At 38.5% G+C, this 24,381-nt stretch overlaps 1 protein-coding gene and 1 long non-coding RNA gene across 2 annotated transcripts in view; both read right to left on the bottom strand.

Moving 5' to 3' along the window:
* Positions 1-11,938: 11,938 nt before the first annotated feature.
* Positions 11,939-13,205, bottom strand: LOC311253106. The gene is made up of 2 exons (XR_014621618.1): positions 13,138-13,205; positions 11,939-12,590 (listed from the first exon to the last, which is right to left on the bottom strand). It is a non-coding gene; the product is annotated as an uncharacterized lncRNA (long non-coding RNA).
* Positions 13,206-15,399: 2,194 nt separating this feature from the next.
* LOC311253303 (semaphorin-5B-like) overlaps positions 15,400-24,381 on the bottom strand; it is a 105,234-nt gene continuing 96,252 nt past the window's right edge. The window contains exons 21-22 of the mRNA XM_084347175.1: positions 22,848-23,059; positions 15,400-22,385 (exon numbers count right to left, since the gene is read on the bottom strand). Of these exons, the coding sequence (XP_084203301.1) occupies positions 22,224-22,385; positions 22,848-23,059 (374 nt within the window). The 3' untranslated portion in view covers positions 15,400-22,223. The remainder of the gene's footprint in view (positions 22,386-22,847; positions 23,060-24,381) is intronic.

Below are 24,381 nucleotides of genomic sequence, written 5' to 3'. Positions count from 1 at the left end.
TTGCTTTCATCTGAAACACTGTTTCTTAAATGTAAGGAGCAATATAAGAAAAGGATTTTGAGAGATGAATTTAAAATGTGTCGATTTAATTTTGATAGAAAGCTGAGGTAGTACAAAAGATGCTTCAGAGGAGGGCAGGCTTTGCGGGTAGAGCAATTACAAAGCAGAAACTCACAGCAATTTTGGAAATAAATAAATAAACTTGGACCTCAAAAGAGTACATGTATTCCACTTGAAATTTTAAAGGATGATGGTGAATCTTCTTTTGAAATTGGTTTAATACTCAAGCAATGGGAAAGGGATTACTGTAATCTATATGCAGGCAATAATCTCACACCATTAAATGACCATTTTTTAAATGAAGTGTGTAGATTGAGATGTGAGTTGGAGAATATGAATAATGTAACGTATTGCTCTGATTATATATTGAATAATGACATTACTTTAGAGGAGGTGCAGAAAGTTATCAATAAAGCTAAATTAAATAAAGCTGTTGGAGTTGATGACATCCCTAATGAGGCTCTTAAATCTCCCAATATGTTATGGTTCTTACATGGTTTATTCCAGAAATGTTTTCAGGAAGGCATTATTCCATCAGTTTGGAATAAATCTATCATCAAACCTATTCCCAAATCTGTAAAGGCTGATCCCCGAGTCCCTTTAAATTACAGAGGCATCAGCCTGATAAGTACAGTGTATAAATTATATTCAGGTGTTCTGAACAACAGACTAAATAATTTTTTGGAGTCTAGGGGTGTGATGGTGGATGAACAAAATGGTTTTAGGGACAATAGGGCATGTATCGACCATATTTATGTTTTATCCTCTATTGTGAGAGCAAGATTACAAGAGCATAAAGAGACTTTTGCTTGTTTTGTTGATTTTAAGAAAGCCTTTGATTGGATAAACGGAGACCTTTTGGAATATAAATTAATTTCTGCTGGTATTGGGGGTAAATTCTATAATGCGATAAAGTCCCTATATAAAGATCCAGTTGCTTGTGTTCAGCTAAATAATTTTAGGACTGAATGGTTCCCTACTCCTTTTGGAGTTAAGCAGGGAGATGTCCTTTCCCCAACCTTATTTGCTTTTTATATAAATGACTTGGCACAAGAAATCAAACAAGCTAAGCTTGGTGTAAGTGTTGGTGAATTAAATTTAAGTATTTTGTTATATGCTGACGATATTCTGCTGATTGCCGAGGGGGAAATTAATTTACAGAAAATGTTAAATATTATGAGTTTATGGTGTACTAAGTGGCGACTTACTGTTAATAATGAAAAAACACAAATTATGCATTTCAGAAATAATTATGTGCAGCAAAGTAGCCATATATTTCAGTTTGGGTCAACACCCCTGTTGTATACTTCTTCTTATAAGTATCTTGGTTTTGTTTTTAATAAATATATGAACAACTCAGAGGGAAGGAAAATACTGGCAGAGTCAGCTGGAAGAGCGTTAGGGTCAATAATAAATAAAATTAAAATGTGTCCCGAGCTTGGTTTCTTAACCTTTTCCAAGCTTTTTGAGTCAATGGTAGGCTCAGTTTTACTTTATGCGGCTGGAGTATGGGGATTTGGGGAGTCACCTGAGAGCCCTGAGATGTTACCTTGCACTGTTAGCCCGGATTTCATTTCTACTCAAACAATCAATTTCAACGTACATAGATAATTTAAGTTTGATTGTATAACTATCAAATTTAAGCGCAGTGTACTAATTCGAAGTAGAATATACTTACATTTGAAAGTAATGTCATCAATGAGTAACTTTAAGTTAAGTGGGATAGAATTTTTTTGTTTTGGTCATGACCACGCCTCTTAAATTACCGCTGCATTCAAGTAGTGTAGGAAGGTTCGGTGTCCCGAGGTCATTTTTCAACTTTGTGGATGCTACAAAGAAGATGTTTTATGTTTTAATACTCAAAACATTTAAAAAGACATGGTTAGCTCTTTCCGGTGATAATTCATGTTGTTATCAACTATGCAGAAACACTTTTTAAGCTTTATATCAGTGATTTTATCCCAGACTTGTTGTTGTATTCTACTAGTAGACTCTACAATACCTAAAATCACAAAAAGATTGACTTGATATCAGGATTTATGGAAATAAATAACTCACTAATCTATTTTACTCTACATGGGCAGACATTTACTGTAGCCTATCAGTGTTCGTGTGATTTTTGTCAGTCGGAAAATCATTAACCCGATTATTCTGACACCACTTGAATGTAGCATAGGTAACCTGAAGGCATGTTGCAGCATGTCACGTCTCCTGCGTGTATTTTCAACTGTTCGCTGCAGTTGTGTCCGACAGACATTTTACAACTTATTAGGTTTTTTTTTATACAACGAGGAGTAGTTTGTAAGCAGTGGCAACAGCAGTTCCACTACCGTGGAGCCTGTAGCTAATTTGATCACTAAACAAGCCATTGGCGCCGGTGTTGTGGCGGCTGCCCTGCCAGAGGACGTGTATGTGCCTCGAGTGGAGTAGAGACGAAAAAAGAGGGCGACACGACAGGACGACTGGATCTGGTGAGTGAGCGACCGCGTTTTACTCTGTGGTGGCTTTTGATTTAAAGTTAGCACTAGCTCCAATGACTGTTAGAGCAGTTCATTAGCTAAACTGACGTGGTAATGTTGAGACACATTTGGCCAGCAGTGTAAAGCATTTTAACGACAGTTTTCTCTTCTAAGACACACATAGCTTTAGTAGCTGTTTGTGAGCAGTGAAAACGACGTTTTAAGTATTTACACTGATATTTTCACTTGTTAGAGTGAGCAGTGAAGACCCCCGCTCAAAACCGGCCACAGCACTGGACTCCCGCTCAAAACCGGCCACAACCTCCAGTGTTGTGGCCGGTTGTAAAGGTTGCTTAAACAGATATTTTTGCTCTTGCCACGCTAATTGGATATTTTTTCACTTAAGATAATTGCCATTAATTGTTAGTAAATCACCTGTCAAATGCTAACTGTATTCATGTGACCAGGCTGCGATATTGCAATGTGTATGTAACCCTCTTTACTTCCACAAAGTAACATTACTTTTTAAGAAGTGAATGTCAAACAAATGGCATTATACAGTTTTATCACTATCCAGAATTAAGAGTCTCAAAATACAGATAGATTGTAGAGGATAATCTAACATTACTTCCCCTTATGTTTTTTTCTTCTTTTTAATTTTTTTTTTAGTGTTTTATTGTGTCTATTTAACCATATAAAGTATGAGTGTACTTAGTTATGTCCACTATCTTCCAGACCACTGAGCCAACAGACATCAGGTGCCTTTGTCTTTGGGGACTGCCAGTCGTCTTGGGGGATGACCCCTCTGCGTTCTTCAAAACCTGCTCGGTAAGTAACTGAATTTGTTTTGAATATCTGCATTATTGATTCACAACACGACCATCTGATATGAATTTACTATAAAAAAAATAAATGACTACTACTTACTCAAAATTACAAACACATTAACATTGTACAAACTTTCACCTTTGTCTTTATTTCTGTGAAATTGCCATCAGCTAGTGTGAGATGGGGCCACAGGGAGGGACCCTTCTTTTTATTTTGCTGAGGACTATGAAAAACCCTTACATAAGTTCTTACTTTTTGAGATTAAAGGACAATACTGGTCTTAAATTTGTATCAACTGCAACAATTGCATCTGTACTGGAAATAGTTTTTACACAAGTTTTCAGCTTGACTGGGACTGAAAAAGCTTTCCATCTCTGCTGAGCTACAAAACCATTTCAGAACACAGGTTTTCAAACAGCTCGTGTAATGCACAGTTCAAATTATGGCGATTTAAAATTGGTGTTGTCCGTTCTTAATTTTTGTGGTCAACACAGCATTATTGACATTACAATGTCCTCTCTTTGTCTGTTTCATTTTCTGTTAGGATGCAACTGACAAGGACTTGTAAAGTGAAACTTCAGGGGGAATCCTCTGCATTGACGAACATCCTCAACTCAACCCATCCAGAGTGAGCATTGTCTTGGAAGGGAGTGTGGTAATGGAGGAGCTGGCCACAGGTTTTCTGTGTCCTTTTTGGACTGATGTATGCCTTGCACTTGGATTACCCCAAGTGCATGAAAAGCACCTTCCACTTTATTCAGCAGGTCAGGCTCAACTTGGGCAGAGGTGAGCTGAAACCCAAAATTAAATCTTTGAAGAATCAGCTATCTGTTTAAAACAGGGTTCTGCATACTTATACCACTGCTCTGGATCTGAGTGCTTGGTTATTTGTAATGTTGCACTTTAAAAATACCATGTTTACTTTTGGCACTGTTTGATATGCAAGTTTTTCATGCATTGCCACTGATTTTGCGATTTGATTCCATGCTGATTGGTGTATGATTTGTGTTATTAGCGCTGATCTAGTTTAATTCCTATTGCTACCTATGTTGTATAGCATTGGTATTGATTTTGTAGTTTAATGCCATCCTGATTCACAAGAGTCCTATTTGATTTTTTGATTGCAAGCCTATTTTGCTTGATAACATGATAAAGACAAGTTTAATAAAACATGTCGACAAGAATGTACTCTTGTGGTTTTGCTTTTCATTTTCTTAATTAATTTAATCTGTATAGTTTATTTTTTTTATTAAACAGATTTTATTTTACTCTTCAGATAGTGGAGTAATTGGGCTTAAAAGGAATTTTTAAGGTAAATCAACTTGGAGGTTAGTGTATTCAGCTTAAAGTTATAAGTGACATAAATATGTAAAGCAATTGATATTACTAATGTTTTTAAGTTTAATCATCTTGGAGGTTAGTGCACTTAACTTGAAGTTTTCAGTGGAATAAAGGGGCAAAGCAATTGATTTTACTAATGATTTAAAGTTAAACAAACTTGGTATTAAGTGTATTGAACTCAAAATAACAATGCCATCCACTATTTTTTTTAAGTTAAATTCACTCAAGTTTTCATCAAACATTACTTAATTTTTTTTAGGGCAACCAGTTTCCTAAATTTTTTTAAGTAAACTCAACTTATCCGGGTTTACAGTGTGGTGTTCATAAATTCACTGCCAAATGTGCTGTAGAGGGGGACACTGGCTGGGTACCATGTCTGGTAATGCAGAGGTGTGAAATATTTCGGCTCTGGAATAGATTAGTTCAGATGTCAGATGAAAGGCTGACCAAAAAGATATTTAATTGAGACAGAGCCAACAATTTTCCCTGGTCCAGAGATGCATCTGCAGTATTCTCTCTCTCTGGGTTGTATTATGTCTTCGCCAATAATTTGCAATGCAATGTAAATAAAGTTAAACAAAAGTTAGTTAATCTCTATGAGAAACAATGGAAGGAGGAGATCTGGAGCAAACCTAAACTTAGAAACTATGTTCAAATCAAAGAAAATGATTGTACGGAGTCATATTTAATGTTAAACTTGGGGAGGAGACAGAGGTCCCTCTGCGCACAACTGAGATTTATCACTTTGCCCTTGGCAGTTGAAGTAGGAAGGTTCAAAGGTATACCAGAAGAGCAGCGCTTGTGTGTTCTGTGTGACCTTGGCACTGTTGAAGATGAGTTGCATTTTCTCTTCCACTGTCCTCTGTATGATAAATTGAGACATTCCCTGTATGAGAAAGCCCAGATGAAGAACCCAGACTTATTCTGGATGTCTGAATATGATATGTTGTGTTGGCTTTTTAACGAGGAGATTTATGCTCTAGCTAGATTCATTGATGGAGCTTGGAAATTAAGACAGGGTGTATTATATCCCACGTAAATCCCACGTTTGCTGCTTGCTGTTCTATATTCTGGAAGCTTGTTTGTTTATTCCTGATCTGTTGTGCTCTGTTTGTTTGTTTTTGCTTTGTTCTGCTTTGTTTTGTTTTGTTTTCTTCTTCTTTGTTTGTTTTGTTTGATTTTCTTTCGCTCTCCTCCAAAATGACACACCAAAGCTATCTTTGAATGTATTTAAATAATGAGTGTCTTGTAAGCCCATGCGGGCTGGGCACAAAAAGATGTGCATGACACTTAAATAAATAAAAATCTAATCAAATCAAATCAAAATATAAGTCTGCTGTGTTGCCAATGACGTGACGCTAATGATAGCCCGCTAGCTGCTTAACACACGAGTCAATGGAGCCGGGTTAGCTCCCGTTAGCACAGCCGTGGATCAATTAGAGATCGCTACGGCCTGGTTTTAATAAGGTGACAATTCAAATAGTTGGCTTGCATGATATGTTGGTTGGCAGTCGTATGGTCTTAAAACCGCTACACATTAGACAACGGTAAACTTACACTTTTGACGTGAAAGTCATGCTCTTAGCTACTCCTTTCGTGAAGTAGTCCGCCATGTTTCAGATCCCGGAGGCGGAGACTTGAGATTTGGCAATCCGTATCCGGCCAGGTCGGGATCACGGTGGGGATTCTCCCCTTTTGCTCTCACATCCTGATAAGGTCTTTACAGTATATTTCTTACTGAATGGATTACTATTTAATTTCTCACACTATCCCGTTCAGTTCACCTCCAACACAGCCACACGGCTTCAACAATTAAGGATACCTACTTGGGGTGCCTCAACTACAGTCGCACTATTGTACATTCGCTGCTTCAAGTTTCGTCTGCCACATGAGGATCATCTGTATGTCGCCACTGCACAAACCATCCCCCTCAAAAATCAAAAATTCAAAACAAACTAAAAAAAACTCAAGCCGAATTTCTCCCTTCACTCACCTCTCCTTCACTACTCCATCACCAGACGTTATTCCAAAGGCCACAAGCTCTGTCGCCTCCATACCCTTACCCCAAGGCATGGACAAAAAGGTAGACCAGTGCTGCAGTTAGGAGGTTAAGCCATCTGCAATAATCTGCAATAAGTAACGGATCTGGCTGCAGCATGCCTCAGTGCAGAAAGCCTCAGTTCTGTGGCTTTGGCCACTCTCGACCTGCCCATCTCCACAAACCAGCCAACCAAAAATTAACCACATCTGCTTCAACGTCCATCAACATCCCAGCACTGGGAAATTCAATTAAACATAAGTCTTTCCATTAACAACTTCTCCTTACCTAACTGCTGCAAGAACGGCAACCACACTTCCTTTTAGATTCCTCAAGGTCGTTCAGACTTTCCTCACCTGCTGTCACTGGATCCACTTACCATCACTAACAACACAGTCGCCCTTGACTGCTCATCCAAAGATGATATATGCCCCTGGAAACATGTTCTCATAAACTGGAACTGGAACATCACCTTCTTCTATGAAGACCAACTGTCTCTTCACTAATGCTGCCCCTTCTGCTGGTTTGGGGGTTTCTACAGCCAATGCTGGGTCTAAGCTGCATGGGCACCCAAGTTCTCGAGTTCTTTCAAAAACCTCTTCAACCATCTTTGGCAGTTTTCAAAATCAACCCCATTGTAATTGCTGTTCTCCTGCGGGGACACAAATGGTCAAGAAAATCCATTCCTGTTCACTTCAATAATGTCGACTCCCGACCTCTTGTCCCGCCACTTCAATGCCCTACGTCCTAGCCTCCAACCTCACCATCTAACCCAATCAACATTCCCATCGGCCTTCTTTTAAAAAATGTGAAAAGAGTCAGGTTTCCTTACAAGTTTCCTTTGGTGCTCAGAGTTCACCATATCGTCTGCTAAATTCAATCCTCATCTCCATCCCTCCATGTCTGACCTTGCATCTCAGAAGACTGCCTGGTCTACATACTCGATCAATGCAAAACCAACCAAACTGGCATTCAATTCCTGTAATGTACTTCAAATTAGACATGCACCTAAGCCCATATGAGTCGCTCGCACATCATATGCAATTCAGAAAATCTTGAAATGCTTCTCCTTCCAACCCCTCAGTCATCACATAATCTGGTGAAGTCGCTACCTGATCATAGTTTCGTTCCAAACTTAGGCAGGTTCTAATTGGAGCAGCCTCGACGGTCTCCAGCCATAGGGTCCCAGAACACGATTAAAGCCTACTAACATTACATCCGCTCCCATTTCCAAGATCTGCACAATGCCCAGTCTTATCTGTCTTTGAGGGAGCTTTTTGGGGGTCTGCCAGCCTGGGAGCTGCCATTGATCCCTAATGAAGCCTTCCACACCGCAGCCGCTCAACACTTAATCAACATCGCACTCGTACTCATTTGACTTCTTCAACATCGTACTTATATTCCACGTCAATAAACTATAATTTCCATCTCACTGATGGTGTGGTCCTTGCTCGTGAAATGGAGATAGTTTGAGCTGAAGTTCAGGAGCAGGAACACACCTCAATCACTCTATCCCTGTCATGTGCCTACGTAAACCTTGCCACACTTCATGCCTGCCTTTCTCGTTTCTCATGCCCCACCCTCCCGCCCTCCTTTTTTTTTGTCTTTCTCTCTCTTTCTTATAGGCATCTGCCAGCCCAGGAGCTGCTGTTGATCCCTAACAAGCCTGCCCCACACCGCAGTCGCTCAACATTCATCAAGATTGCACTCATACTCAATTGCCTTCTTCAACATCATACTCATATTCCACCTCAATAAACTATAATGTACTGTACATGTCATTAATGGTGAGGTCTTTGCTCGTGAAACAATTTCAAATGAATAAATAAGTAACTGCACAGGTACCTTTCTGGTTACACTGAAGTACTATTCAAGCTACCCATCTCTCCATTAGGTGCTTCTATTATTCATTAGTTAGATCTCTTGACCAGCCCACATCAAAAATAGAAACATGATCAAGATGGTATACAGGACAAAGTGGTGGACCTCAAGATTCTGATGACTTACCTGTATGCCTACCTCCTCTCAAGCAACATCAATTATTAAAGACATGAGGGAAGCTGAAGGAGCAAAGTTACTGAAGAGTGCACTGTAACTCTTGTCAAACCACTTAAGAATAAAAAAACTGAACTGACTGAAACTGAAAATATCGGATGTTGTTTTCTGGATTATTTCCAGAATACAATGGAGCTCAAATACAGACTTTCAGGCATTTTGACAGTAACATTTTAATGTCTTGTTTAAGTCTGTTCCATTTTATGTTGCTCCAAGATTGGTATAATTAAAGGGATATTTTCCCAATCAGTAAACTGAGTCACTGTAGCCAGATTCCTTCAATTGTATCACAGCACTCACAAATACAAACGCCTCGGCACCAGGAGAGAAATTGTGTTAATTCTGAGTTGTGAAAACCCACCTTGTTGTCACCCATTGGTTTGTAGACTTCTATATTGAAGTTTGAGTTAGCCATATGGACGTTGCCATTGTGGTTTTTTGGATGATACATTGCCATGCCTCTATCTTGATTGGATCTGACCTTTCAATCACACAGTAACCATGCCCTAAACTAAGCATACCCTGCTTCATCATCTATTTTACTCTTAATGGGGCCATAATGTACACAACTAACATCGTTCTGTATTGATGAAGACTTAACTTAAAGCTATGGTCTACGATCTGAGAAAGATTTGAAAAAAGCATCCCCCCACACACACACCCCTCCCCTCTGTTCTCCTTAATCCCTCCCCTCCGAGCAGGTATCGCTCTCCCCTCGGAGCCTGCCGCGACACACCCCCTCCTGCAACAAGCAACAAGAGCAACAAGCTGGCAGAAACCAAATACGGCGCCAGCTTTGACTGCAGACTAACGATGTCGGATTCACAGGTAAATTTATTACAATGCACGTTGAAACTAATGTAAATCTTGTAAGTCATTACAAGTCCACAGCTAAGCTCCACAGCCAAGCTAGCGTAACGTCATTAGCATGTTACAGCTACGTAACGTTACAGCTAGGTAATAAGTTACTATTTATCAACAGCTAAGTTAGCCACTTCTAAAAGTTATTGAGGGCCAAGAGACTAACAGATGCTGCCGTCAGCTTTAATCACAATGATCGCTTCCACATTGTGGCTGAAAAATAAACCCTCATGAGCCTCGGACCAGCTGTGTGTGTCCCAGCTGTTGTCTGAGTAGCACCAGACTGTGACACAACCATGCCCGTAAACTGTAATCTCTTGTTTATGACAGATAAGACACACAATACACACATCGTAACGCGTACATGATAATCCATCATATTGATTTAGCAAAGGCTTCGTTGAAAACAAACGGACAAGACCGGGAGGAGGGTTAGCAAAACATTTGAGTAGTTACCGGGCAAGAGGTTGTCATGGAGAAATAAATCCAGACAGGATGAATGAAACCCCAATGCGAAGTGGCCGTCACGCTGGAATCTTGATTGAAAATCAATGTAGTTCTATGGAAGCTCAGTGGCGCTGTTTTCAAATCGGTTCAACTCGACCGCAGCAGAAGGGTGCGTTTGATTTCAGCTCCGGGCGGCAAAATGACGTTGACGTGCTGCTTGTGTTCCCGCGGGGCTCATTGGGGCTCCGCTCCGGTCAAACCTTGTGCTGAGCGCGAACGCACCTCACTGGCGCAGAGCGACGCGGTGGTTTCATTTGCTGCTTGGCGACAGGAGGACTCCGCGGCACGCTTGAAACAGGTGAGGTGAATTATTTCCCATAAAAAACACAAAGTTTCATACAAAAAACCCATGTTTCACCCATATTTAATGCTTCACAGACCTCATAATGTCGCGGAAAATCAGCGACTTTTTTAATAAGAAAAGAGCAAGAGAGGATGAGGAGGACAGGTAGAAACCGTGTAGACGGACAACAGCTCAGGATATAATAAATAAATCAATTAAATCTTATCAAAGTCGGCTGGTAGTATTTTATCCAGAAATATTCTATATTGACCTAAGGATTTTTATTTTATCTAAATGTATGATGTCTATTTTCCTACGATTTGTGCAGTGAAATGTCTGTCAGTAAACCCCGAAGTCCGTTTGACACACAGCATCTTCACGGAGCTTTCACCACCGTTTAAATGATGACCCAATGTTTACCCGGGTTTGAGACCTCTTTGTTTCACATCTCCGCTTTGTGTCTGTCTTTTCAGTGACAGACTTGCGCTTTCTTTCAGCCTTTGCCGGTGGGGCAAGCAGAGGCCGCTTGCTGTCGCTCTGCTTTCCCTCCATACCTGAACTGCTCAGTGCAAAACAAACCTCTTGTCTGCTTGTAGTTTCAAATGCGGAAGTGGGTACGGACGAGGCGTGACCAGAAGCAGGAGAGTGAGCGAGGGGAATGGATGGGAAAATTGATCCAATAGGAGCCATGCAACCCGCATCTTCACATTGTGTAGGTCGTACTATTGGGCCATAACCACCATCTAAATGTTAATAATAATGACCAATCTTTCAAATCGTAGACCATAGCTTTAAGCAAAAATAACTACACATACAACTGGACTTCTTTTGCAAACCAATGGGGTCACCCCATGCTTGCCATTACAATGGGTCGTGCAACGTGGAAATGATTTCAGATATTTTCTTGTTTTTGATTGTGTGAGAATGAGCAGACTTGCCAGCAGCCACTCTTACTTACAGTAGAAGAACAGCCTACATAAAAGCGAGTTTGCGTTTCATCTAGAACTGAAATTATTGCTGATTAATAAACCTGTCAATCAACAGATATTGATGAGTTAAACACTTAATTATCATTAATAAACGGTATTTATCGTTAGTTATTTCGATAGTTATATAATTGTTTCACTGTAAATAAAATGGTTGGTCGCACTTTATTTTACAGTACATTAATAAGACGCAACAAGCCGTACTTTGTATCAAATTAGACAAAAACAATAGCCAATAAGACGTAACAAGCTGTACTTTGTATCAAATTAGACAAAACAATAGCTAATAAGCCCTAACAAGCCGTACTTTGTATCAAATTAGACAAAAACAATACGCTTATAAGATGTAATAAGCCGTACTTTGTATCAAATTAGACAAAAACAATACGCTTATAAGACGTAACAAGCCGTACTTTGTATCAAATTAGACAACTAGCTTAATTAGATGAATGCCATATTATATTGGGCATGGCCTTTATAATAGGCTATTCGGACAAAACACACAGAGTTCTGAGGAAAATACATTTATTTGAACTTTATTTAACATAGTTTCACTTTCTTACAGAGTCATTTATAGGCTGGATCATTAGAAGAAAACTGCACCTTAACTAAAGTCAAACCACATCGGTTAACATCTGGTGCTACTACACACGTCCCTGGTAACCTGGATGTTCTCCGGAGTCTTGTGGAGTTTGTAGGTGGCTCCCTCGACGCTCTACTCCCATAGTTAAGACATCAGACCATTTAAAGCCATGTCACTAACCAACCCCAGTAACATTAGACATTGCATCTTTATTTCCCATTGTTAGACCCTTATTAGAGTCTTATTAGACTTACTTAAAGGATAATTAGTGGCACATTACAACAGAACTGCACTGTAAAATAAAGTGGTCCTCCTCACTGTTAGACACTTATTAGACTTTCGTAGAGGGTCGCTTTTCTGACCCTTGTGGACTGCCTCCAGTGCTCCAGAGCCCCGCCAGCACAGGGCTAAAGGGCGCTGTGCGGCTCACGATGCGTCACTGTGGCCCTCTCTTCACACAGGGGCCTCCGCGGCTGTTCGTAGCCGAGCTCCAGCTCAAACACACGCTGCTCGTGAGGAACTGATGGTCGCTCTCTGGAAGTCCTTCTCTGGAGGTTTGCTGAAGCTTCCAGAAAAACAACGTTATCTTCTAAATTAAGGAACAGATGTCAGTGAAATAACTGAACTGCTCAGTGAAGTTCACTGAACAGCTAACCAGTGTAGCATCCCCAGCTGAATGATGGTCAGACTCTCTAACTGATGGTCCAAAGTGTTTATTGCAGGAACCTTGTACACTTGAGCTATGAAAAAAAATAAAATAAAGGTAGGCCTAATCATCTTCCTTCATGCCCTTTTTGCATCATAAATTCACTCCAAATAAAATTATGTATTTTTGTATTTAGCTGCTTCAATCACTGTTACATTCACGGAAAAATCATATTTTAATCTGCTTTAACTTAAATGAAAACCTCTATTAGAGGGCTGTAATACAAACCACACAAAATGCGTTTCTTTATATTAATAAACAGAGAAATGAAACAACCAGCCTCATCTCTGTTCTTCTGACCCAACAGGATAGCTGAGCTAATGCTAATTAGCGTTCCCGCTAGCTCAAACAAGCTATATCAAACTGTACACAACCATAAAAGTTACCACGATCTGATCTAAACATTAAAGATATTACGATGACAACTGACCTTGTGCCCTTCATCAGCCAGGTGCTAAGTAAACAAAATGATTGTTTTCATCACTTTCAGCAAACACCTGCAGGTACACTTCCAACACGCAGACACTATCCACAACAACACCGGATATTTTCGGTTCACAGTGAGACGCTTTCAAAATAAAAGTCCCGCATTTAGCGTCTAATATACAGGTTATTAATGAAATAATAACCCGGCTGCAAACAATATCAGTAAACTAAATGAAAACTAGATCTTGTAAAATAGTGTCTAATAGTGTATTAGGATCTCTGATTTGGTTTGTAATCACAGTATAATTTGGTGTAATAGTGTCTCAGTATAGTAGCTTATATTTTAAGTAATAAGACTTTATATGGTGTCTAATAACAGTTTAACTTTTCTCATTTACTGTCTAATTAACATAACATTATTACTAATTGTCTAAAGTAGGCCTACGGCTTGTTACGTCTTATTAGCTATTGTTTTTGTCTAATTTGATACAAAGTAGGCCTACGGCTTGTTACGTCTTATTAGCTATTGTTTTTGTCTAATTTGATACAAAGTACGGCTTGTTAGGTCTTATTAGCTATTGTTTTTGTCTAATTTGATACAAAGTACGGCTTGTTAGGTCTTATAAGCATATTGTTTTTGTCTAATTTGATACAAAGTGCGGCTAGTTACGTCTTATAAGGTATTGTTTTTTTCCAATTTTGATACAAAGTGCGGCTAGTTACGTCTTATAAGGTATTGTTTTTTTCTAATTTGATACAAAGTACGGCCTGTTACGTCTTATTAAAGTACTGTAAAATAAAGTGCGACCAAATGTTTTATAAAAAAAATTGTAAGCAATTATAATGGTTTATAACATCAGATGCACATTTATAATGGCCATCCAAATAATTTTTTTTAATATCTGAACCACATAGTATTTATAAACCATTAAAAAAAAAAAAAAAAGTTTTACAAACAGTTACAATTTTGCAATAAAATAATTTCTTAAAAGCATTTCATCTTCATCATTATAATCAACTTAAGTTTAATTAATTGTCAATTTATCATTTATTAATCATGTTATAATGAAGTTTTACCAATTCATCATTTTTAAGCAGATTGCTGAAAACTCACTAGTTCCAACCTCTCAATTGTAAATATATTCAGTTTTTCCCCCCTGAATCTTTGTTGCACAATCGGAGACACTATGCTTTACTACCTTTTGTACAATTAATTATTCTTTCACACATTAGAATAACTCTATCCTAAATTCTTAGATGCTAGGATTATAATCATAGTTAAAGCTACTGTTCAGGTGTTCCTTCTTTGTTTTCAAAATTCCAATATTTTTGATTAGGAATACCAAAATATTAATCAATAGCTCATCTTGATATGCTAGTGAACGGTTGTGATATGATCAAAGCACTCTTTTAATTTGTGGTTAAGCTTTTAAATAAGCATAAATAACCAAATTATTTTCAACGCATTGATTTATTTCTCCTTTTTTACAGTTTACATTATACAAAAATAGAGAGCCCCAAAAATGTACAGTGTCCAAAAGGCAGTGTTCAGTCAAATTCACATCATTTGTATTCAGCAGAAGTGTCTTTTGGAAACAAAACAAATCCATTTAGGGATCCATTGAAAAATTGTGAAAACAAGCTTTTCTGTCACGGCACATGGTGAAGATGTACCCTCCCCCCACCCCGCCTCTAACCCAAATATACAGAAACATATTTGCACAGTTTACAAAAGCACGTATTGTACATTTACTGCATGCAGTCATAGTATGCAAACACCCAAACTTGAAAACATATAATCAGGGCTGTTTGTTTCATGTTACATAACTGCAGATGGTGAGAAAACACATTAATTAATTTCTTGGCATTTACAATTTAGAACACTCAATATGCATTGCACAATTTACAGAACAGAGTACTTTAAATATTAACAACACTGTCATGGAATGTGACAGACAACCTGATCGTATTTGAATTTGTTTTAAGTTTCATCATTGTTGAGAGCCCTATGTGTAGATTTCTGTGATCAAAGAATTATTTATATTATTGTGATTTTATTAGGCTTCTTCTCTGGAATGCATGAATTTCACAGGAGAATCCAATACTGTATTTTCACATGCGATTGGCTATCTACATATGTAAAGTAAAATGTGAAAATAATGTCACATGCAAAATTTACATTTTCACATGTGAATTACACACATTCATATGTGAATTGTTCATATTTAGGTTAGAATTTACACACATGTAAACAAAACATGACACATGAAATCACACGAAATTTTAATATTCATGTCTGAATTCCACATTTGGGATTGACTTTTTTCACATGTGAATAAAAATTTGAAGAGATAATAAAAAATGTCACATATGTACTGGTCATTTTCACAAGTGACTGGCTTTTTCACATATGAGTGAAAATATCCTGACAGGAAATGTACAATTACATGGGAATTATGTACACTTGTATGCATTTTTCTTAACATGTGGATTAAAAATATGAATTTCTGACATAACCATAGAGATGGTATTCATCTGGTACAGTTCCAATTAATTGCTTTCATAACCTCGAGATTCTTGTAGTCAGCTAAGAGCAGGTCAGTTGAACATGCAAAAATGTCACATTTATCTACCAGCAAACACATTCAACATATATGGTGGATAAAGTTTCTAAGAATATAGGAAAAATAAATTAATGAAATACATATACTTAGATTTAAATGAAGCAATTCTATAAAAACAAAACCTTTTTTTTAACGATAATTTGTACCAAATGACATTTTTCCAGATTTTTTTTTTCCAGAATTTTTCCAGGATAGAAAATTACTGGGAAATAATTGAGAAATTACAAACCCCTAAAACAAGTTATAACCAAATTTGTATATCAAGGAGTCTGCAAGCATAACACGTACATAACCCACAGTTTGTTGAAACAAGCAAAAGAATTGTGAAAAACAGATTCATACAAGCACTGGCAATGTTATCCACTCAACATTAATACCTGATACACAACAGTCATTCATATGGATAATTTACAGTATCTAGGTCATCTAACCTGCATGTTTTGGGACTGTGGGAGGTAACTGGAGCACCTGGAGGAAATCAGTGCATTCACAGAGTGTAAAAAGCCAAATAATGTGTTGCTCACCATTACTTGTATTAAAAAATGTAGAAGAGAAAATAGTCAAAGTCCAACATCTTGTCCCTAATGGGAAAAAACAATGTTTTGCATATTTTATCAAATAACAAAGTTATAACTTTTAGCATTGCTGCAAATATTTTGTACATATAAGTCTTACAGATGTTTTTCCTGCTTTTGGGCAGCCATTACTTTCCATTCATTTCAGTACACAGTTAATAGAGTTAATACATCAGTTATATATATTGTTAAGCAACCTTTTTGTTGCATGGCATTGCAGGGGGACTCATTTAAAAAGCCTGTGGCTGATTTATGGTGTGTTCATGTTCTGGTGAGAAGCTCTTAAATATACAGTTAGAGGTGTATTGTACTTGGCGACAAAAGAGTGTGACTGCAAAAAAATACGCCATATGTTTAGAAAATCAAATAATTTTGTTTCAGCAAATATAGATACAAATGCCCCAGCCCAGTCACCAGAATGAAATGTCTTATGTATTTCAGCAAACCACTGATACGTTCACATCTGAATGTATCAGATGTACCATAACAACATTTCCATTATACCTGTCACATCACATTCACATTACAGGCACATCTGTTGAAGTTTTGGGGGATGCTGGTGCCATGTCAGCTGGGCTGCCAAGCAAGAGACCCCTTTTTGAGGCAGCGTTTCAACATTTGAAAGTGTGAAACCACTGGATATTATGAGAGGACATCAGAACATATTGGATATTTTCTGACAAGACATTGGGACATTTTCCAGCCAGTGTTTGTGGCGAAATAACCAGGTATTTTAAGACAAAATATGATCTTTTCGTAACCCTTACAAAGTGTTTTTTGTCCTTAGGAGCAATTTGTATGATATGGCCAGAATAATAGTTTAAAACATCCCAAAAAATGTACGTACATTATCAACAGGGTGTGAAAAAACACCATTGTACCCCTTATATACTGTGCTGCAGAGATCTCTTCTGAAGTTAGCTAACCAACTACCCCTGGCACGCCCTGTCTGCAATATCATATTGTACTGGCAAGACGCAATAGTCCAATAACCCCTGTAGTTTCAGCTGGCAGATATATGCCAGCTGTTGGCAGAATAAACAAACCAAAAAACTCACATGTAAAAAAATTAAATAAAAATAAATACCCTTCTTTCTATTTTCCATACTAAACAGAAAACATACAACCATACACCTCCTGAATTCAAGTTTCTCTCTTTAACAGAACTAAGATGAGCTTAATTGCCTTTTAACTCATTGTAAAATACACTTAAAATACACAAATACACTAATTAAAACTCACTAAACATTCTTGGGTTGTCTTTCCACATCAATTCTGTGTTGGTCATAATATTTACATAATTCACTGAGTAAGATGTGAAAATATTTCAGCTCTTCACTCCATTTTCACCCGCTGCTGATGTCCGACTCTCTGTCGCTTCTCTCCCACTGCATGCCTTGCCTTGGGGATGACAAGAGAAGGCAGGTCCCCACCTGCCTGCCTTCTCTTGTCATCCCCGAAGTAAACTCATGGTCAGAGCCACTGTACAGCTCTGTACCGTATCTGCTGGTGCCAAACTGACATAAACATTAAAAAATGTGTTTTGCCGTTATGACATCGCTCTGTAGCTCCTTTAATCTTTGCTACATTTTCACTACTTTTTCACCTTCTACTGAAGCACACTTTACCGATGATGAAGATGCACTCATGTGGTGGTCTAGATTATTTCCACCAACGCCATCTTCTGAGCTGCCAGCCAGGACCAATGGGACAAAACATAACAGAAAGAATAGCGATCATCCCAAGAAAAGAGGAAAGAGAGACAGCATCAGAGCTAAGCTGACCCGACTTTGACCTAAAGCTGTTCATCTACCAAGACTTCTTTTGTCTAATGCCTGGGAGCAGAAGGATAAAGTGGTCTAAATCTCTAGTAAGCCATATCAAAACATCTGAACATTACCTCTGCCAACTTCTATGATAATAAAGTGAATCAGAACAAAATTAGAGAGGTTTTAGCACAGAGTACTCAGGCAGAATCTCCAAATGGGCTATTTTTTTTATTTATTTTTTTAATTTAAAATTTCTCATGTACCAAACTATATATTTCACTTATGTTACCCTAGGTGCTCAAAAAATAGTGCTCTACTTAGGCTTAACAGGTTTATCAAACAGACTGAGAGCCGTTTTACCTATTTTCTACCAGCATGCCCAAATCCCCACCAGAGGAACAAATATCCTGGATCATGTGTATACACATATTCCTGGCAGCTACAAAGCCCTCCCACATCCTTACCCTGGCCTATCAGATCGTAGTTCTCTGCTTCTTCTGCCTTCTTACTCCCAGTTGATCAAGAGGGTCAAATCATCAGTAAAAACTGTAAAAGTGTTGACAGATGAAGCTACAGCAGCCATTCAGGACTGTTTCGACTGCACATACTGACAAATATTCAGATATGCTGCCACTCAGGATAACAACTTCAGTCTTGATGAATATATGTCTTCAGTGACATGATATGTCAACAAATGTGTTGCTGGTGTGGTAATCACAAAGACAGTAAGATAATTCCCCAACCAGAAGGCTGAGATGAATGGAGAAGTGAGGGCTCTATGCAGAGCCAAAAAAGCAGCCTTTCATTCAGTCAGGTGACAAGGAAGCATACAATACCACCAGAGCAAGACTGAAAACTGGCATGAAGACGGCAAAGAGGAGATGTCATCAGAGACTGGAGAGGGACTTCAACACCAAGAGCACTAATGACGTGTGGCAGGTGATCCAAATGCAGGAGCATCCCATCATGTGTGAGGCCACTCTGCTGGATTCACACATTACATTGTGCTCGGCTGCATAATTAACAATGATGAGTGTTCATAATTAACCAACAATTTTGCATAGTGGTGCACAGAGTGGTTGAACAATCAACGTGAGCAAAACCAATGCACTAAATGTTGATTTTGCCACTGGCTACATCAGTGGAGCTGAGGTGGAGCAGGTGAACAGGTTCCTTGGAATAACCATTACTGAGCGCTTATCTTGGTCATTACACATCACCAACCTGGCTAAAAAAAGAACAGAAAAGACTGTACTTCCTCCAGAAATTTAGGAAGGCTAAATTCTGGAGCCAGATTATGATCAACTTTTACAGAGGAGCAAAAGAAAGCATCCTGACTGGAAACATCACCAACTAGCATCGTTCTTGCACAGCCCAGTACAGGGAGGCTCTACAGTGGGTAATTAAAACCGCCCAGAGCATCACTGGTACCCATCTACCAAGCATCAGAGACATCGGTGAGGTGAGATGTCTGCACATAGCCGAAAGGATAGTAAATGACACCACCCAGCCGAGCCATAGTCAGTTCACCCTGCTGCCATTTTGAAAATGATCCGCTGCCATAAAACCAGACTACGGTGCAGCTTCTTTCCCCAGGCTGGAAGACTCAATTCATTATCAACACTCCATTTTATAAAATAGATTGATTTGTTTTTGTTTTTTGTGAATGCAGGACAAAGGACTTAAATATAGTTTTGTTTTTCCAAATCCTTGTGTTTTAAAAAATGATAAGAAATTTACCTTATTAACATGTAACCTTGTAAAGTTTCAAAATAAAGAAGCTTACATTTTTGAATGAAATATCAAATGTAAAGTTTCAAAATATCTGTAGTTTGCAGGAACACACATTGCCAACATTTACTCTGGCGATTGGGTTGAACACAAACAGTTATATCAGTGAACACGCCTAAAATCTTCATATAATCTGATGACAGAAAAAAGTCCACAAATTGGCATTTTTAAAAAAGTACAGTACATACTAAGAGTGTCAGTGTTATTTTTCCTTTGAAACATGAACATTAAAGCCAATAAGCCAGAGATCTGAAAGTCTGTTTAGTTCTTTCCTCCATTCACACACAGTGAAGGATGAAGTACAACGCATTATTCTTTTGTTTTATCACTTTTTTTGTTTTTCAGTCTTTACTGATGGCAATCCAAACGTATGTGTTCAAGACAAATTATCTACAGCATCATCAAGTCATCTGAACCCACCTGTTGAAAACAAGAAAAAGGAAAATCCCCAAAACAATCTTCAGTCCAGTGGAAGTCCAGGTACATCTAATGTCTGAAGTCTAGTTTGAACCCTGGAACTATGTACAAGCGGAGCACCTCAGGGTGGGTGAAGTGAGAGGAAGGGGACACCTGCACCCGGCTACACATAGCTCTTTGTTGATGATTGGCTCATTGTTTGTGCAACCAGTGAACCAGTCACGTTTTCTTTCACCTCAAACAACAGAATCAGCCTTAAAATGGGAGAAAACACCTAACCCGTCAGCTTTCACAGGAGGCTTTGCGAGTATTGTGAAACAACAAGCATTTGAAAAACTCCAACATACTCAAGCTGTGGCCACATTAGCACAAATTTCAATTAATATTCAAGCCTGTACAAGTGATGAATTCAAGGATGTGTTTCTTGTTTCGGTGCGCAACCAGGCCGACTCTAGCAGACTTGTGAGTCGGAGCTCACTTTATTGTTCAACTTTGTCATGTAAATTTTGACTGTAGGTCATTACCCCTTTGACACTAGACAAAAAAAACGCTAACATATGGCTTGTGTCTTCTAGGGAAAGGGTACAATCAATATTTATTCCTGGGTCAAAAAACACTGCAGTAATGTTGGGTGTTAAGCGGCCACAGCTCCATTCGGTAGTGATGGACATGGGACAAAGGCAAAAGAATCAATCGCCTATTTTTAGTGGATTTCATCTATTGAAAAAACATGCATGTAGACGCTAAATTTGGTGTAAAATGGTATTATTTTGGTGAATATAACACTAACAGAATACAAACTGCAGCATCACTCATATCGGCTGAGTACAGTCACTGTCTAATAAGTGTGTGGTTAGGACAGGTAACAGAAGGCTAATGGAACCAAACTTCACTAACAAACATTTTCACTACAGCGCCAGCTCAAGTGTCTGAATAGTAACAAGAACACAGTAGCATGTACAGGAATTTCTTTTTCTTTTTTTTCGTTTGTACTCAAGTTGTATGCAAAAAAAAAAACGTGTCCAATGAATGCTCTGAATTTTTATGACTCTGCCATAGATGTATAAAAAGAACGATGCAGCCAGAGTTTACTGTACAAAAGAAAGAAAATATTTTATGGTTTTCCCTCCAATTTCCTGTTACAGTAATGAGGCAAATACAGTAATGAGGCAATTTATGGGTGTCCTACCAGATACACAGATTCTGGTAGTGACGTTACTAAAGTAAGTGCTAACTGTTGCTAAATGTAGCAGCTTTGTTTAGTTAGCTGTGCAGCGAGTTTAGGGGTCTATTTGCTGTGTTCCCTGAGAGCTGCCAGTCCACAAAGTTAGCAGCAGACTGGCAGCGTCAGTGGCCGGGGTGTAATGCACAAGAAACTGCTTATTTTACAGGAAACGCGTAACTATGCCGAAGCAAATTTCACTCCACAAGCCATTTATTCTGTTTCCAACAATGTCACATTGAGTTACTACACACAACTTGTGAATTTGAAGTACCTTCTACTAAAGAAATAGTCCTTGTTTAACAGTTTGCAGTAGGGTCTGTGGACTATCCAAAGTCAAGTTTGCTTCTGGAAAGAGATGTTGCTCAATATTGTTTTAGTTTCTGTCAGCGCATATCTCAAAATGTAGATAAAGAAAACCAAAAATATCTACATGGCAAGATCACAAAAGATGAGCGTAATTTAGGTGAACCGAGCCTTTAAGATCTCATTAACTGTTCTACAAATTTGAACGGAAGAGAAAGGCAAACTGGATCAGAAGAGAGATTTTAGTGTCCACTTGAAGACTCTCTCAGCCACTCTTTGATAATCAATCAAAATCTTGTTGTATTTTATGAACAAGGAAACACTCCAGGGTGGTGTTTGGGTGAGTAAAGAGGGTTGGTTTGTTTTTAGAGGCTGGTTGCGTATTCTCAGCTGTGCATGTAGCTCCTGCAGGGGGAGTCTGGATGGAAGTCATACTTGCTGAGGCCGGTAGGGTAATAGGTCGTGGTGAACATGTTGCTGGAGGCCAGCGGAGAGGGGAAGTGGTTGCAACTCTCTTCGTTCACATGGAGATTGTTCTTGTTTAGCGTCTGTAATGAGGAGATATCAGGTAAAGGCAGAAAAGTAATGACCTTTGCAAAGACTGATCTGGTTTGATAACAGGCAGATTAAACACAGCATTACAAATACTTAAAAAAAAAAAAAATTGCGTGGTGGTCATAAACATGCCATTAAAAAAACACAATTACTGATGAAAATCTAGCTACGTGACTCAGGCACATATGTTTATGAACAAGGTAATGCTTTAAAATGTAATTCACGTAATGGTTGGTCTTGTTTGCCCTTCCTCACTCACTGATGATGGAATTCTCTGGGTTTGAACAATGTTGGAAACATTTGGGATAATGTAAGAACACCAATAAAACTCTAAACTCACCAAAATATATGACAAAGGTCTAATTGTTTTTAGATATTTTGATGCAGAAATCTTACATATTTTATCTTGAACTGGCTAAAAGAGGTGACAGTAGATTATATTATAACCAGCCCACCTTAAACTCCATGGGGATGTACTTCTCATTCTTTGGCATGCTGTTGCCCTGCTTGTTGTAGGTGAGGTGGTTGGGTGTGCTGGGGTGGATGACTGCTGACTCTGCTGACGGTCGGTTCAGGTAGTGGCAGTAGGAGTAGGCAAGGGCTGACAGTAACGCTGCTGCAAAGAAACTGGCCGAGCCCACAGCTACCAACTGAAACAAAGTAAAGGCTGGAGAGGGGATGGGATGGTAGAAAGCAAGGTGGATTAGTCAGTTAAGGGGTGTAGCACCCTATAATGTAATAATTTCCTGAAAATGTAATAACACCTGAAAATGTAATTAAATTTGCACTTAACTCAATTGAAAATGTAATAAAACCCAATGATGTAATAACTTCACCAATAATGTAATAAAATAATCTGACTGATATTGTAATAAAATTTTTACCGATAATGTAATACCTTATTACATTATTGGGAATTTATTACATTTTCAGGAGTTTTTTTTCTCTTCAAAACTGATAATGTAATACTTGACAGATAATGTAATAAATATGTTCATTTTCAGTCCAGAGTTCTACATTTTGTGTTTTGAGAATCTAAGAATGTTATATACACTGGATTTGAAACAACAGAATGACTATTGGGTTAAATTGCAGACCTTGAGTACCATACGCCATATGTGCAAATACTCAGGGACATGCAACAACATCCTGGTCTTATTGAGTGGGTGATGGACTTACCTCCTTGGGAGCCCAGAACTCCAGCTCAGATATAAGCTTCTGAGTAGCACTGGAGACCCCAGGTAACTCTTCCCTAAAGGTACCTCTTCACTCCACATATTTCCAACAAATCACTACCTCATGAAAACAACCACAAACCAAAACCAAAGCAACTTTCAGTAACACTTCATTTGAAGAGAGTATACATAAGCATTCATAACACCTGCATAAACATTACATGACACCCGACATAAACATAGGCCTACAAATCCACTCATAAATGGCTATTAAATCAATTTCAATGTCAAATTGACATCTCTATGTCAAGTGACATAGTGGCTAGTTGACATACTGTCATATTGGTATATGAGATTTACTTGTATAAAAAAAGATTAAATACAAATAAAAGAAGACACCACTTCCGCCTGTGCCTCTTCTCAGCACTGCGCAATTGACAGGCAAGTCTACAGGCGTAAAAGAGTAAAAAACAGGCGTCGCCGGGAAAGACTCAATAATGAGATGACAGAAGATCCAACGACTGCCAACAAAAAGAAAGCTGTTTTAAAGAGACTCCGAGGAGTTTGCTTTTGGTAATAAAAGAGTCTCATTAATGTGGATGAATCTACGTTGCCCACTTGTTAATGAGTCCATTTTCAATAAATATATTGTTTTGTCTTTATAGTTATTTTGATATCATTATTTAGTGGTCGGCTTGCCTAGCATTTCCTTGTTTTGGTTTCCCAGACGCTGCCCGGCGGGTCATGGGAATAACGCCGCCGGATCGCCGTTTATGGTCGGAACTACGACAGTATCTGTTCGTCTTCGAACCTC

Source organism: Pagrus pagrus, assembly GCF_965226575.1.
Source record: "Pagrus pagrus genome assembly, chromosome: 24".
In the NCBI taxonomy this organism is placed as follows: Eukaryota; Metazoa; Chordata; class Actinopteri; order Spariformes; family Sparidae; genus Pagrus; species Pagrus pagrus.
The sequence above is the reverse complement of the archived record's forward strand: the minus strand, read 5'-3'. Positions and strand labels throughout refer to the sequence as shown.